The following is a 13,838-nucleotide window of genomic DNA, read 5'->3' as shown; positions in this document are numbered from 1 at the left end:
GTTATATCAAAGCATCACATTAAGCAAATCATACGTAATTTCTCTGTTTTATTTTTTTATTTATTTGTTTAGGATGCTTCAAAATTATTATTATTATTTTTTGAATATCTAAAATTTTTATCTTTTTATATTTAAAAAAAAAATTTATGATTTTTTTACTTTTTGATATTAAAAATTGTGAAACTTTAATTTTATAAAAAAATTTAAAATTTAATATTAAATATATTAAAATCATTTTTTTTAAATTTCGTAAAAATTAATACATGATAAATATTTTAAAACGAAAAGAGTAATATGTATAGAATTTTATTTTGGCAAAAAGGTCAAAAAACAAATAAAAATTTAATAATTATTTAAATCCCTTATATTTTATTACAATCAACGAAATCATGAATTTTTTGTTTTTTATTTTGAATCAATTAAATTTTTAAACATTTAATTTTATCAAATTGAATTTTTAAATATTTATGTCACTCCGGATTAAGCTTTGATTGAACGAAAATAAATGTTGCTGGTAAACAGCATTTAGGCTTTTAAGCCAGAATAAGCCAATTCAAATTTCAGTGATGTTAATGACATGTTTTAAAAAGTAACCATATATGGAAAATTAAAGCTCTCTCAACTGTCTAGTAATTAAGAAACCGAGTCCACGGCCGCAACAACCTCAACAAAAACAGCGACCGGTTTGACCAGTCCACAAGCTTAAAACCCAGCAGCAGCAACTCACTCAATTGCATGTGTTCCAATAGAGGTAAAAGAACAAAGAAACTCGGGACAAAACAAGAGGTTTGGTGTGGGATTTTTTAAAGTTATGTAATAAAATGGTTCAAGGGAAACCAATCATGCTGGTGGCTATGGACGATAGTTCGCACAGTTTGTACGCCCTGGAATGGACCCTTGATCACTTCTTCACTCCTTTCGGCTCCAACCATCCTTTCCGGCTCCTCGTTATTCACGCCCGACCCCATGCTATTTCTGTTCTTGGACTTGGCGGACCTGGTAAGAACATATAACTCATGTACTTTGATTCTCGTATCAATCAAGCAAATTACATCTACGTACTTAATTATTGTGTTTTTGAGTTTAAGTTCAAATATGTTTGGGTGTTAATGTAAGGAAAGTTAAACCGCGTCCGTTATAAGATATTGTTTCTCATGAGATTCGAAAGTCTGCTCTCACGATTTTATCTTTTGAAAAAAGGTATTTCGATATAAAATCACAGCTCAATTCTTGAGTCTTGACTATTAAAAAAATGTGCTAAGTGTAACTTTGTTTAATGCAGCAACTGCGGATGTTATACCGCTAGTTGAGATTGATTTAAAGAAGGCAGTCACTAGGATGATAGAGAAAGTGCAGGAGTTATGCAAGAAAAAATCGGTAAATGATAACAGTTTTTTTTGGTCATTTTTCTCTTGAAAACATTGAGAGATATTGAGATTTTAATATTTGCTTTTGAATTTAAAATGTTGTGCAGTTGAATAATGTGAGTGTGGAAGTAATAGAAGGTGATCCAAGAAATGTCATGTGTGAAGCTGTAGAGAAACACCGTGCTACAATCTTGGTAATGGGAAGCCATGGATATGGAATTGTGAAGAGGTATGATAACTCCGCAATATGCTTTTGATTTAAAAAGTGAAAAGAGTGACAACATTTACATGGTCCTATTCTTTACAATGTCAAGTAGGTTTCCATTTTTTTGTGAGAAGTATTTCGAGAGTAAAATCTTGAACGTAATAGGTCGATTTAGGAATTACATCCTTAAGATTTGACCGTATTAAAGGAAAAAAGATCCCAATGCTTTAAGAAATGAAGAAATTAAATGCAAGTTTTTATGTTTTTTTTTTTTGGGTGACATCTGATTTGGTGTTCTTTGTTTCCAAATCCACATGCAGGGCGGTTTTGGGCAGCGTAAGTGACTACTATGCTCACCATGCTCACTTTTCTGTAATGATAGTGAAGAAGCCTAAGGAAAAGGTTTAAGCTAAATCTCTGCTTTCCAATAAGGCCGGAAATTTAGCGGGGCTTTAGCTTTGACTTTCGCCTTTAGATTTTGGAGCAATAACATTCTTCAAATAATTATTGATTTTCCTTTCTTTTGGTTCATTTGCTTTCTCAATTTCTTATGGTATTTATGTACAAGAGTTCTTAGGTCCAAGTTTCTTATAAACTTAATGAAACCTTAATGAGACTTACCAGTATATCACTGTATAGAATAGAGCAATGATAAAATGTAATATAAATTAACATCAAATAACTTATTAAAATCAACTCTGCTGAGTCAATTTTTTTTTTTTTTTAAATCTGACATTACGTGTTTGATCATTATGTCTGCGTGCAAACACAACAAACATAAATTAAAATTAATCCAACCTTGGCTAATTTTAGGAATTCTGTCATGCACTTGCCAAAATTGTCTAATTTAAAGACAATATCAATTAAATTAAGAAAGATAAATGGAACAATAATTTAGTCAAGCCAAAAACATGTCCGAAAAACATCAGTTAAAACAAAACAGCAGCCGTAAGGTTTTTATCTGAGGGTACAAAAGATAGAAAAGAAGAAAAACAATAATGTACACTAGAACTATAGCAAGCAGTTCTGCTTCAAACTCAGCACTCGACCTCCTTCAATGCATAAGCAACGTACAAAAATGTAGGGTCAACAGCTCCATCCTTGTAATAAGCAAACACCAAACTGCCATCATCATGCATGCTCTCTCCCACAAAACTGCAACAAAACATGCATAAACTTCATTTTCTTTCCTACGACTGAAAAGAATTCATGAAATAAAAGCAAAATACTCTGATCAGAATGACTCACAATTGAAGGTCCTTGAGCTTTGAAAGCAAAAACTTGGTTGCTCCCTCTATGTGTTTCTTAAAGTTTTCAGCCTTCTCTCCTTCCAACTTAGGTGTCAAATTCTTGATAAATCTCTTCATGAATGTTACAAACTGCTTCTTGTCAAAAGCAGGTTGCTCCTGCAAGCAATACAAAATATATTCTTCACACTTCTACCTCAAAAATATCAAAGACTGAAAGGCAAGAATTACTTTTAAGAGTAAAACCAACCAACCTGAAGTCTAAAGGTGTCAACGATGTCGACGACCTTAACAGCTTGGTCATCGACTAGCTCCTTGAACAACCCACTAGAAAGCAGCAAAAACAAGAAATTACAGTTAAATTCCAATCCCCATCACAAAGAATCTAAAACTTTAACATAACAATTACACAAAGTACTAACCTTTCCCTCAACTTCCCACAACATCCCATTCTCAATTTCCTTGTATGGGAATGAGTCAGAAAAAAGCTCATCCTCTGAAATTCATCACCACAATTAAAAAAGTCAACAGTTGACCCCACAAAGTTCAACACACTTGCACCAATGAAGTTACACAACATAAACCTAATCATAGTAATAAAAGATCTGTACTTTTTAGCTTTAAAAACGCCAAGATCACCACAATTTGCAGACCCAGTAACTAAAATTTGTCAATGTTAAATTTCATAAGGATTTCTAATTCATTGGTTAAATTATCGAAACAAAATCTAACAGGCTTTAAACTAAACTAAAAACAAGGAAATCAATCAAAATCCCTAATCAAGATTAGAGAAATTATTGGGAAGTTCTTACTGGAAAGAAGATCCCGGTAAACCAACATGATTGTAGTCCCTCTTTTTGAGAAATCGAAGCGAAGTGTTAACACTCGATTAGAAAGAGACGCAAAAGGCAAGAACTCGAACGAGAGTGGACAATTGGTATATTTATCGCCGAGGGTTTTTGAGTAGGGCTCAGCTTGGACAACGAATCCCTGTTGTTAAGTCGTTTGGGAGCAGGGACAAGTGTGTGCTTGACTTGGGATAGGGATAGGATTGTGCTGATGTAGCCGTTCAGCCGATAGGCCCATTCAAGTCCGGAAGCCCAACCTAGTTTAAATGTTGCTTGCTCTTAGAATTTTCAAGCCTTGTCGAATTTAATTTTTTTTAATAAATTATATCTATAACTATATATAAAAGTAACCTATCATAAAATGATAATTTTACCCTTCAATATTTGGCCAATTGCTTGTATGTGTCTGAAAGGACAATAATGTCCTCCTATTTAATTAACAAAAATATCCCTCTTTGGAATGTAAATTACTATCATTTTCCTCATTTGTTAAATGACAAAAAAACTTCGCTTATAAATGTCCAATTGCTGTAATATCTTTTATTCTCAAATGATAAAAAAGCTCTTATAAATATAAAATCACTATAATATCATGTAATAATTACGAAAATATTTCTCATATTGTATCAGACTAAAATTACTATAATATCTTTTTAACTATAATTATAAAAATTACTTACTACCATGATTTATCAAAATTACTATAATATTTTTATCATAATTACAAAAATACCCTTCCATCAAAATTGATCAAAATAATTATAATATCTTTTATTATAATTACAAAAATATCCTTATAATTAGTTCATAAGAGGTTGACATATGTCATTTTATTTGAAAATTTATAACTATATAATGAAAATAAACCCATTTAGAAATGACAGTTATGGCCTTCTAATTATTTACTTATTGCTTGACATGTGTAAAAATTTAATGTAATGCCCCTCTTTTCATAATCAATCAAAATTTCTTTGGAAATAATCATAATACATTTTTAATTACTTAACAATTGAAAGTACGTGTCTAAATTTATTATAATATCCCTTTTTATAATTAATTAAAATTATTATAATATCTCTTTTTTATTATAATTATTGAAATACCCCTATATTATAAATGATCAAAGTTACTAAAATGCCTCTTCTAGCCATTATTACAAAAATGCCTTTCATTTATAATTGGTCAAAATTACTATAATGTCTCTCTTACCATAATAAATTTTTTTATTTTTTCTTTAAAAAATTGAAGTTGAATTGGTGATGATATTAGTGGCTTTTGACTTCATAGACAAATGGATTTTGATTTGATAACTTATTAATATTTATAATAAATAAATATTGTATCAGTAGGTTGGATTGTTATATTTGTATTATTGAGTTTGGATTTAATTTACAATTTTTTAAAGTAATCTCCCTTATTTAAAATAGAAGCCAATATCTTTCCAATTGTAATTGGGTTACACAATTAGAACATTGATTTTTTTATTTTTTAAATATTATATTTTCTAAAAATAAAAAACTAACAAAATATAAAAAAATAAATTTTAATTTATTATTAAATTAACAAATTTGTATTTCATCAAAATAAAAAAATTTTACAACCTAGTGTGACTAGGTAATTTTTCTAGTTAAAATTTAATGTAGAAATATGTTTGTACTTTAATTTATTAAATTTTGATTTCTATAATTTTAATTTATCTTGTGAGAAGTATGAAATTGCTCTCTACAAGAGTAGAGTTTGATTCAATTTTCATTTTCATTAATTATTTAATTAAAAATTTTACAAAATTTATTTAATGAAACGATTTCAATTTTATTGTTAAATAAAAATTTTATATAAAATTTAATATTAAAATTTATCATTATATTTTGATTTTTTAAATAAAAATTAACAAAATTAAAATATTTTAGAAAATATTCTATTAATATAAGTTTTTTTAATATAGTAAAATTTCATTATTATTTTTATTTAAAAATAAATAAATTTAAAATTATAATGATAAATTTAATAAAATTAATATTAATCTACAATATTTTGTAAATTTTACATTGATCACAAAATAAAAAAATTTTTATTTTTAATCTTCCTAATTCTTGTAAATTTTGCCACGTCATTATATTTTTATTTGGATACAAACGTGATATAATTGTTACTTCCTTTGACTTGACGCATGTGCCGAAAAAACTAGAAAGGTGATTTTCAGTCAACACTTTCTTTTTCAAAAACGAAGGACTAAATCAAAAAAATAAAAAACCTTCATTTAATGGAAATACTGTAATAGCATCGCTTTTCAAATCATATGAGAGTATAGGAATCCTTAACGTTGGCTCTCAGAATCTTTCTTTTGCCTTAAAATTCTCTGTTTTAATTGGTTTTTTATTAAGAGAGAGAGAGAGGGGTTTTTTTTTTAGTAGTGGCGACAAAAGATAATTGTTCAATTTGTTTAGACAGTGCATGTGAAAACTTTGATCAAACCATCGTTTGACTTCGTTGCTCCGATGTTTTTCATCGTGGTAACATTTTTGTTGCTTTTCTTTTTTTTATAAGCTGTTTAATTGATTAATAAAGTTTTTTTGAAGGAATATTTGATTGTTTGTCATAAATAGGAATATAAATTTAGGGTTTTTTGTTTAATTTCTCTGTTAAGGTTTTTTTTATGTTTTGTTACGATTAAATTTGATAATTCGTGTATTAATATCATATAAAATATTAAAATTTATATATTTATATCGTATTTTATACGAAAATTATGTGTTATAATTCGTGTCGATATGAAAATATAAAATATTTTTTTATTTTGTTAAACTTATATATAGTTAATATTAAAATTTTAAATTGTCATTTTTGTGTTCATTTTTCATATCGTATTTATGTTGTGTTATTGTCTCGTATTATATCTAACTTCGAATTTGTAAGTTGTGAGACTATGCGTTGATAAAGTTCATAGCTTTGGTGAAGACTTTATATGAATTTGGGGCTTTATTTGTCATAAGATTAAATTGAAGGGGATGAAATCTTGAAGTGCTCTTAAATTTATGATCCATTTATTTTCGAAAACTTCAAGTAAAGCCTCTTTTTCTCTCTTCATATTTTTTTTGCTTTATAATTTTCTAAGTCTCCAGCATAAACCTAGATCAAAGTACTAAATAAAAATTGCTACCACTTTTTAAGCTTCTTAACCATCTTCAAACTCTTAAGAAAAAACACTAAATCAACATAACTCAAAAACCCAGAAACTGGTAACAACCCCACTACCTCCGTTGTTATTTGTTACCTTGTCAAGACTCCCAAGGACTTATTCTTTTGCTCCTTTACACTAGCAATGCTTTTTTCTTCTATTTATAATATTAAATCCCAAAAGAGCAAACCTTCAATCTCATAACTTTATGTATTTGTTGCTGTAATTTTTTGTTTTCTTGCCTTGGTGGTAATTTCTGGTTTCTGTGACTAAATTTTTTATTATATATATTTTTTTAAGGTTGTTGGTTGAAATTTTGGTTTTGTTTTAAAGTTGTTTGAGGCTTTGTTGCTGAATTCTTTACTGCTTATATTGTGGAATTTGATTTTTTGGATTGATTTAATTATTGGCACTTTTTTGTTTGTTGCAATAAAATGGATATTTTCTAATGATTTGAAGTTTATTATTTATGAATTGGTCTAGATTTAGAGAGAGAATTGATTTGATTTTAGAGAGAGAGAATAAATTTTTAGAGAGAAAGTATGAATTCAAATAAAAAAGAAGAAAAAAAGTAATAGTTTTAGATTAAAAAAATAAAATAAATCATAAAATAGTTAAATGTTACATTTTAAACCTCATAGGACACTTTCATTTTAGCCTTAACTACTGGATATATTTATGAAGTTTAGCCTTAATAATTTAACCATAAAACTATAAATTTTAAGGTACATCATAAACTGTAATTTTTAAAATATAAAATTTATAGAATAATTAACTACTATTTAGAAATGAAATTACTTAACATTTTTATTAAAATCATATTTTATATTTTAATAGTTAGAAATAATATTTATATTTTAATAAATATAATAAATAATACATAATTATAAATTATTATTATTATTATTTGTATTTATTAAAATATAAATATTATTTATTAATATATAATAATAAATCTTTATGTAATAAAAAAGAAATATCTATATATAAAAGTAATAAAAAATAAAATATTTATATTTATATGAAAATTAGTAAAAAGGAGATTAAAATCATTTTTATATTTTTATATGAATGTAGATTTTTTTTATTAATTTTATATATATAAATTTTCTTTTATTAATTATTTTCGATCATGGTCAAATAATTAATCATTTTTATTAAAATTTTATTTTTTATTAATTTTATATATTAATTTTATATAATTATATTTAATTATGATATCAATTAATAAAATTTTTGTTATTAAAAATTGCTTATTTTTACATAAGTTTTTTTTTGCAATGTCATTATCCACATGTCTCAATATATACTAATATATCATTAATATAATGGTACAAGGGCTTTGATAGTAGAAAATAAGAATTAATGGGCTTATTTAAATAAAATAGGAGTATAAAGGCTTAATTAGATTATTTTGAATACTTAAAATGTTTTTTCATATTTTATCTAAACTTATTAGTTAGTATTGAACTAGTTTAATTAAAAATAATCCACATCGTTTGCTTGTTTATTATGTAAATCACTAGTTTATAATAGTTTAAAGTGGTTTAATTGTAAAATTGATTTAAGTATTAAAATAGATAAATTTCAATATTGGTTCATTGGTTCAACTAGTTGGATCGTTGGTATGATCTGATTCTAATAACTATAACTGATAATATCATAGTTATTAGAATCAGATTAGACTGTTGGTCTGACCAGATGAACTAGTGAACTGATATTGAAACAGATTTGGTTATGTAATTAGACTAATTTTTGCAATTAAACCTCTTTAAACCATTATATATCGGCGGTTACATAATAAATCAGTAAATCAGGTGATTTTTTTTAATCGGACTAGTTCAATACTAACTAATAAGTTTAGGTAAAATATGAAAAAAGAAACCTTTCAATTATTCAAAATAAGCTAATTAAAACCTTATATTACTATTTCATCCAAATAAGTCCCCAAATTCTTATTTTCTACAATCAAAACCTTTGCATCCTTATATTAATGATATGTTAGCATATTTTGAGACATGTGAATAATGATATTATAAAAAAACTTATACATATATAAAAATAAATAATTTTTTAAAAAAGTTGATATAACGAAAATTTTTATTAATTGATACTATAATTAAAAATAATAATATATAAAATTAATAAAAAATAAAATGTTAATAAAAATATTAATTATTTGACCATGATCGAAAATAATTAATAAAAGAAAATGTATATATATGTAAAATTAATAAAACAATACATTCATATAAAAAATATAAAAATGATTTTAATTTCCTTTTACTAATTTTCATATAAATATAAATATTTCCATTTTATTAATTATATATATATTATTACATAAAGATTAATTATTATATATTAATAAATATAAATAATAATTATTTATAATTATTTATTACTTATTATTTATTATATTTATTAAATATATAAATATTATTTCTAACTATTAAAATATAAAATATGATTTAAATAAAATATTAAATAATTTCATTTCTAACCAATAATTAATTGTTTTATGAATTTTATATTTTAAATTTTATAATTTATGATATACTTTAAAATTTATAGTTTTATGATTGAATTATTAAACTATAACTTTAGTTAAAATTTTAAAATATTTATATTTTTTATAATATTTTTTATTAAATTGACAATTAACCCATTAACCCAATAATTAAATCATTGATTCGATGATTTGAAATCTTGAATAATTTAATGTCCGATCCAATTTTGATAATTATAAATAATATTAAGCCATTCTCAATTCTCTCAAACAAAACTCAAAATAAATCCTACTCAAATAAATCTAGTAAATAATAAATAAGATACTACAAACTCTAAACCTCATTATAAAAGAAAATAGTAGTTGATACCTAACCCTCACATATCAAAGCCCACGAAACTCGTACACTAAAAAGTTGTCAAATTTTTAAAATTTTAGGAGTACTTTTTGACATAAATAGTATAAATCTGCAATATTTCGTAAATTTCACATTGATCCCAAAATAAAATAAAAAAAATTGAATTTTTAATTTTTTTAATTCTTATGAATTTTGCCATGTCATTCCTTATTCCGACGAGAACAAAATAGAACACAACAATCGTTATATCCTTTGACTCACCGGAATGTACGGAAACAACTATAAAGAGGGCTTTCAGTCGACACTTTTCTTTAAAAAAAAAAATGAGTAACAAAAAAAAAAAAAAAAAACCTTCCTTTAACGGAAACACTGTACCAGCCCAGCTTTCCAAATCATACGAGAGTATGGGAATCCTTAAATCCCGTTCTAAAAATCTTAGTTTTAACCTAAAATTCTCGGTTTTAATTAGTTTTTTATTGAAAGAGACAGGGTTTTTGTTGAGAGAAACAGGGTTTTTGTCATGGCAGCTGAAACGGATAATTGTTCTATTTGCTTGGACAGTGCATCTGACAATTCTGATCGAACTGTGGTTCGACTTCGTTGCTCCTATGTTTTTCACCTTGGTAATATTTTTGTTGCTTTTGTTTTTTATTTTTTATTTTTATAAGCTGTTTAATTGAGTGATAAGAAATATTTGATTGTTTGTCATAAATAGAAATAAGGCTTTTTTTTTTAATTTCTCTATTAGTTTTTTTTTCTTTGTTACGAATAGATAATAGATAATAGATAAGACGATTCGTGTATTTGTATAATATAAAATATTAAAAAAAAAAATATATATATATATATATATATAATTTTTATATTTTACGTAAAAATTATATGTCATAATTTATATAACGAAAATTTGAAATACAAATTTTTTTGTTAAACTTATATATAATTATTATTAAAATTTTAAAGCTGTTAGAATTTATTTTTTGTATCGTATTTGTGTTATGTCATTGTATTATATTTTAAATTATTAAATTTAGTTACGTAAGTTGTGAGACTATGATCTAATAAAGTTCATAGCTTTGATGTAAATTTTTTTTTTTATGAATTTGGGGCTTTATTTGTCATTAAAGTGAAGGGATGAAGCTTTAAGTGCTCTTAAATTTAATGAAAAAGTTTGTTATTAAAAGCTGGAATATGCTGAATTTTGGACAAAAAGAATCCCTAAGAACTCTTTATTGATGGAATCATAAGTTAAATTGATTAATTCTAATAGGTTGAAATCTCTTCCATTACTTTTCAATCCATCTATCATCTCCATTCATTACTTGTAGACCTTGCTGAACCTTGGACGAAAAGAATCCTTGAAAACTCTTTATTGATGGAATCATATTCTAATGATTATGAATGTATTAATTTCATGTTTCTTTTAAATTTTTTTGAATTTATTTTTCGTTCTTGTCAGACTGCATTGGTTCTGCCTTTAATGCAAGTGGTGTGATGCAATGCCCCAATTGTCGACAATATGAAAATGGCACGTGGAAGCGTTTTCCAAATACCTTTCTAGAAGAATGCATTGATGAGGAGGCCGATGATGATGATGAGTTTCTGCAGTTCAATCCAAGTGTAAAAACAAAGATTTTATGAATCTATTCATACTATTTACTAAAATTTATTTTAACTATAGAAATTTTTTTGGTGAGTTAACTATTTGTAGCGCCATAAATCTTCCGTTTCCTTTCCTTAAAGGAACTGGGAAAATGCTACAAATGCTGCAGTTGTCAAAATCTGATTGCTTAAAAAAGCATAATTTCCTTCTTTGATCAGTCTCTTCCTTATAATATACAGTCAAAGTGGAGACTAATTTCACATAAGCAAAAGGACTTTGAACAACAAAACCTTGTACTAAGACTTTGTCTTGTAGCAATAAGTATCTGAATGAAAATGGGTTTCTGTGAAAGAGATGGAGTCATTTTGATTAATTTTAACGCCCTTCTTGTCCAAAAAAAGGCTAACATACTCAGGTTTGTACCCTTTTTGGTTTTGCTTTTCTAAAAATGATACTTAGATTTGATTTTATATCTTCAACATGTAGGAAGGAAACTTTTCTGTTTGCTCGCTATTGTAGTCTTGTTCTGGGATGTATCTACCTAATGTGAAGGGCAGGAATGAATGAATAGTTCCATTACTTATCAATCATTTGCTTGATGTAATTACTGTTTACTGTTGCCAGCAGATCTATGCAATTTGATTGCTGTAGCTGGCTTGATGTCACTTGTCAGGCATGGCAGCAATTTGTTTTGGATGTGACGTTATGATCTTATATATTTTATGTTTCATTTCAATGGAATTCTTACACCTCAGTTTTTTTTATGCTTTCAGCCACAATCCGAGTGTCATTCTTATCTCATTAATGAACGGTAAGCGAGCATGTTTTTCTTGGTCGGAGTTATTTAGTTATTTTTGCTTTCATCTGCAGTTGATATGTTGCTGTTCAGAAGGGAAATTATCTTTCTAATATACAAAATGTGTTGCCTGTTTAATATGACGTATCCCTCTTTACATGTTGAAACTGTTGGTTTAGTACATTTTTAGCAATTTTGCAAAGCAAGGAGTCTGCTTTGAATTTCATCTTCCTGGAACTTTGATTCCTTCTACAGGTTTAGGCCATTGATGCACAGAGAGGTTTCTGCTTCCCATGTCATTTGTCGTCGTCATACATTGCGGACCGAACCTGTTGAATTTCCTGGAATACATGACCATATTATCAGAGCCAATCACACTACCATTGCATCTGCAGCCTCAGGAAATGTAGCGGAAATGGAGTATGTTCGCCATCTGTTAAGTGATGAAGGGTTAGAATATGTAAATTCTGAAATATTATTTTTCTAGTGTGCATATTGCTTTTACGTGCTCAACTTTTTTTTTTCTAACTTAATTCTTTATTTTGTTTGCCTTGTAGTGATAGAAATGATCCAATTTTTCGGAGGAGTCAACCGTTTAGCAATTCATCACCCACACCTGTAAATGCTTCAATGATACATGACTCTTCCTCCAATGGCTTCTTGGGGAGTGCAAGCAATAGGCTTCCTGTTAATTCTTCAATTGGTTTGTTTTGCACTGGTAGAAATGATTATAATAATTTTCCATTGATGCAACCATCTCGCAATTCACCATCACCAGCAGTACTCGCTTCAATGGCATCTGGCAGGAGGGAATTCAATGGATTTCTGGGAAATGAAGCCATTGGGCATCCAGTGGTGCATGCAGGGTCTCCATCTCTGAAGACTAGGTATTCCTTCAATGCATATCATCTGAACAGACCAAGGATCTCTTCCATGCAGCATCATCATCTGAAAAAACTATGGATGTCGTCTATGAAGGGCACACAGCTCCAGCTTCCGAGCCAACCGGGAATTTGTTCCATGACAGGCTTGCAACATCAACATCTGAACAGACTAGAGATTTCTTCCATAGAAGGCATGCAGCACCCACATTCAAAGAGACTATGATTCCTATCAACCTGGCTTCCATTAACATAACCTCTCAGAATGAACCACCGGCGGCAATTCATCCGCCTCGTCCTTCACAGGAAAGTGATGACATTGCAACTTTTGAATATCTATCGGATGTGATGGATTCTTCTTCAGCGTCATATAAGTAAGCTTTTTGGAATGGACATCCTGGCATCTAAAAAATAAAGGCATGCAGCAATGGCTATAGGGTTCCAAGGGAAACCTGAACAGAACTCTGCCATGGTTTTACTTTCTGCCATTACTTACTTTTTAGAAAACTGATTCTGGCCCATTATTCACGGCCTTGGAGTAGTGTAAACTTTGTATTTGACATGATTTTGCTATATGATGAATTAATATGCATGACTAAACTGCACATGAAGAAGATTTTGTCAAAAGTTCTTGCATTATCATAAAAATGATGTGTTAGAACACTTATTTTCTCACTGGAGTGAGTTAAATTTGACAGGATATAGGAGGGTAGCTTATCAAATGTGTGTTTGGCATGCATTTTGGTTCTCTTTTTCCACTTTTATGGTGTAATTGGCTTTCCAGGCATTAAGGTGAAACTCTTCCTGCAATGGCTTGGTTCCTCAAGGTGCTGGTGGTTTGGAGTA

General features: G+C 27.6%; 2 protein-coding genes and 1 pseudogene across 5 annotated transcripts; 2 read left to right on the top strand and 1 right to left on the bottom strand.

Moving 5' to 3' along the window:
• Positions 1-553: 553 nt before the first annotated feature.
• On the top strand, positions 554-2,180 carry LOC111298576 (universal stress protein PHOS34-like). The gene is made up of 4 exons (XM_022893302.2): positions 554-999; positions 1,283-1,377; positions 1,475-1,596; positions 1,893-2,180. Exons 1-4 carry the CDS (start codon positions 822-824, stop codon positions 1,978-1,980), a joined length of 483 nt encoding a protein of 160 aa, XP_022749037.2. The 5' UTR covers positions 554-821; the 3' UTR covers positions 1,981-2,180.
• A 221-nt stretch (positions 2,181-2,401) lies between these two features.
• On the bottom strand, positions 2,402-3,839 carry LOC111298295 (translationally-controlled tumor protein homolog; annotated as a pseudogene). Its single transcript, XR_016328470.1, has 5 exons — positions 3,632-3,839; positions 3,242-3,315; positions 3,074-3,146; positions 2,821-2,978; positions 2,402-2,727 (listed from the first exon to the last, which is right to left on the bottom strand). The product of XR_016328470.1 is annotated as a translationally-controlled tumor protein homolog (transcript).
• A 6,155-nt stretch (positions 3,840-9,994) lies between these two features.
• LOC149514191 (uncharacterized) lies at positions 9,995-13,750 on the top strand. Of its 3 annotated transcripts, XM_089744988.1 has the most exons (6): positions 10,050-10,114; positions 10,202-10,335; positions 11,172-11,332; positions 12,089-12,126; positions 12,367-12,561; positions 12,669-13,750. In XM_089744988.1, the coding sequence occupies exons 2-6, from the start codon at positions 10,233-10,235 to the stop codon at positions 13,216-13,218; spliced, it is 1,047 nt and encodes a 348-aa protein (XP_089601114.1). In that variant the 5' UTR covers positions 10,050-10,114; positions 10,202-10,232; the 3' UTR covers positions 13,219-13,750. The 3 variants fall into 3 exon arrangements, with proteins under 3 accessions (XP_089601113.1, XP_089601115.1, XP_089601114.1); XM_089744987.1 differs by having other exon boundaries at positions 9,995-10,335; XM_089744989.1 differs by having other exon boundaries at positions 10,025-10,335; positions 12,367-12,531.
• The last annotated feature ends 88 nt before the right edge of the window (positions 13,751-13,838 follow it).

This window comes from Durio zibethinus, chromosome 16, assembly GCF_047325235.1.
Source record: "Durio zibethinus cultivar Kanyao isolate XHJ-2024 chromosome 16, ASM4732523v1, whole genome shotgun sequence".
NCBI lineage: Eukaryota > Viridiplantae > Streptophyta > Magnoliopsida > Malvales > Malvaceae > Durio > Durio zibethinus.
The sequence above is the reverse complement of the archived record's forward strand: the minus strand, read 5'-3'. Positions and strand labels throughout refer to the sequence as shown.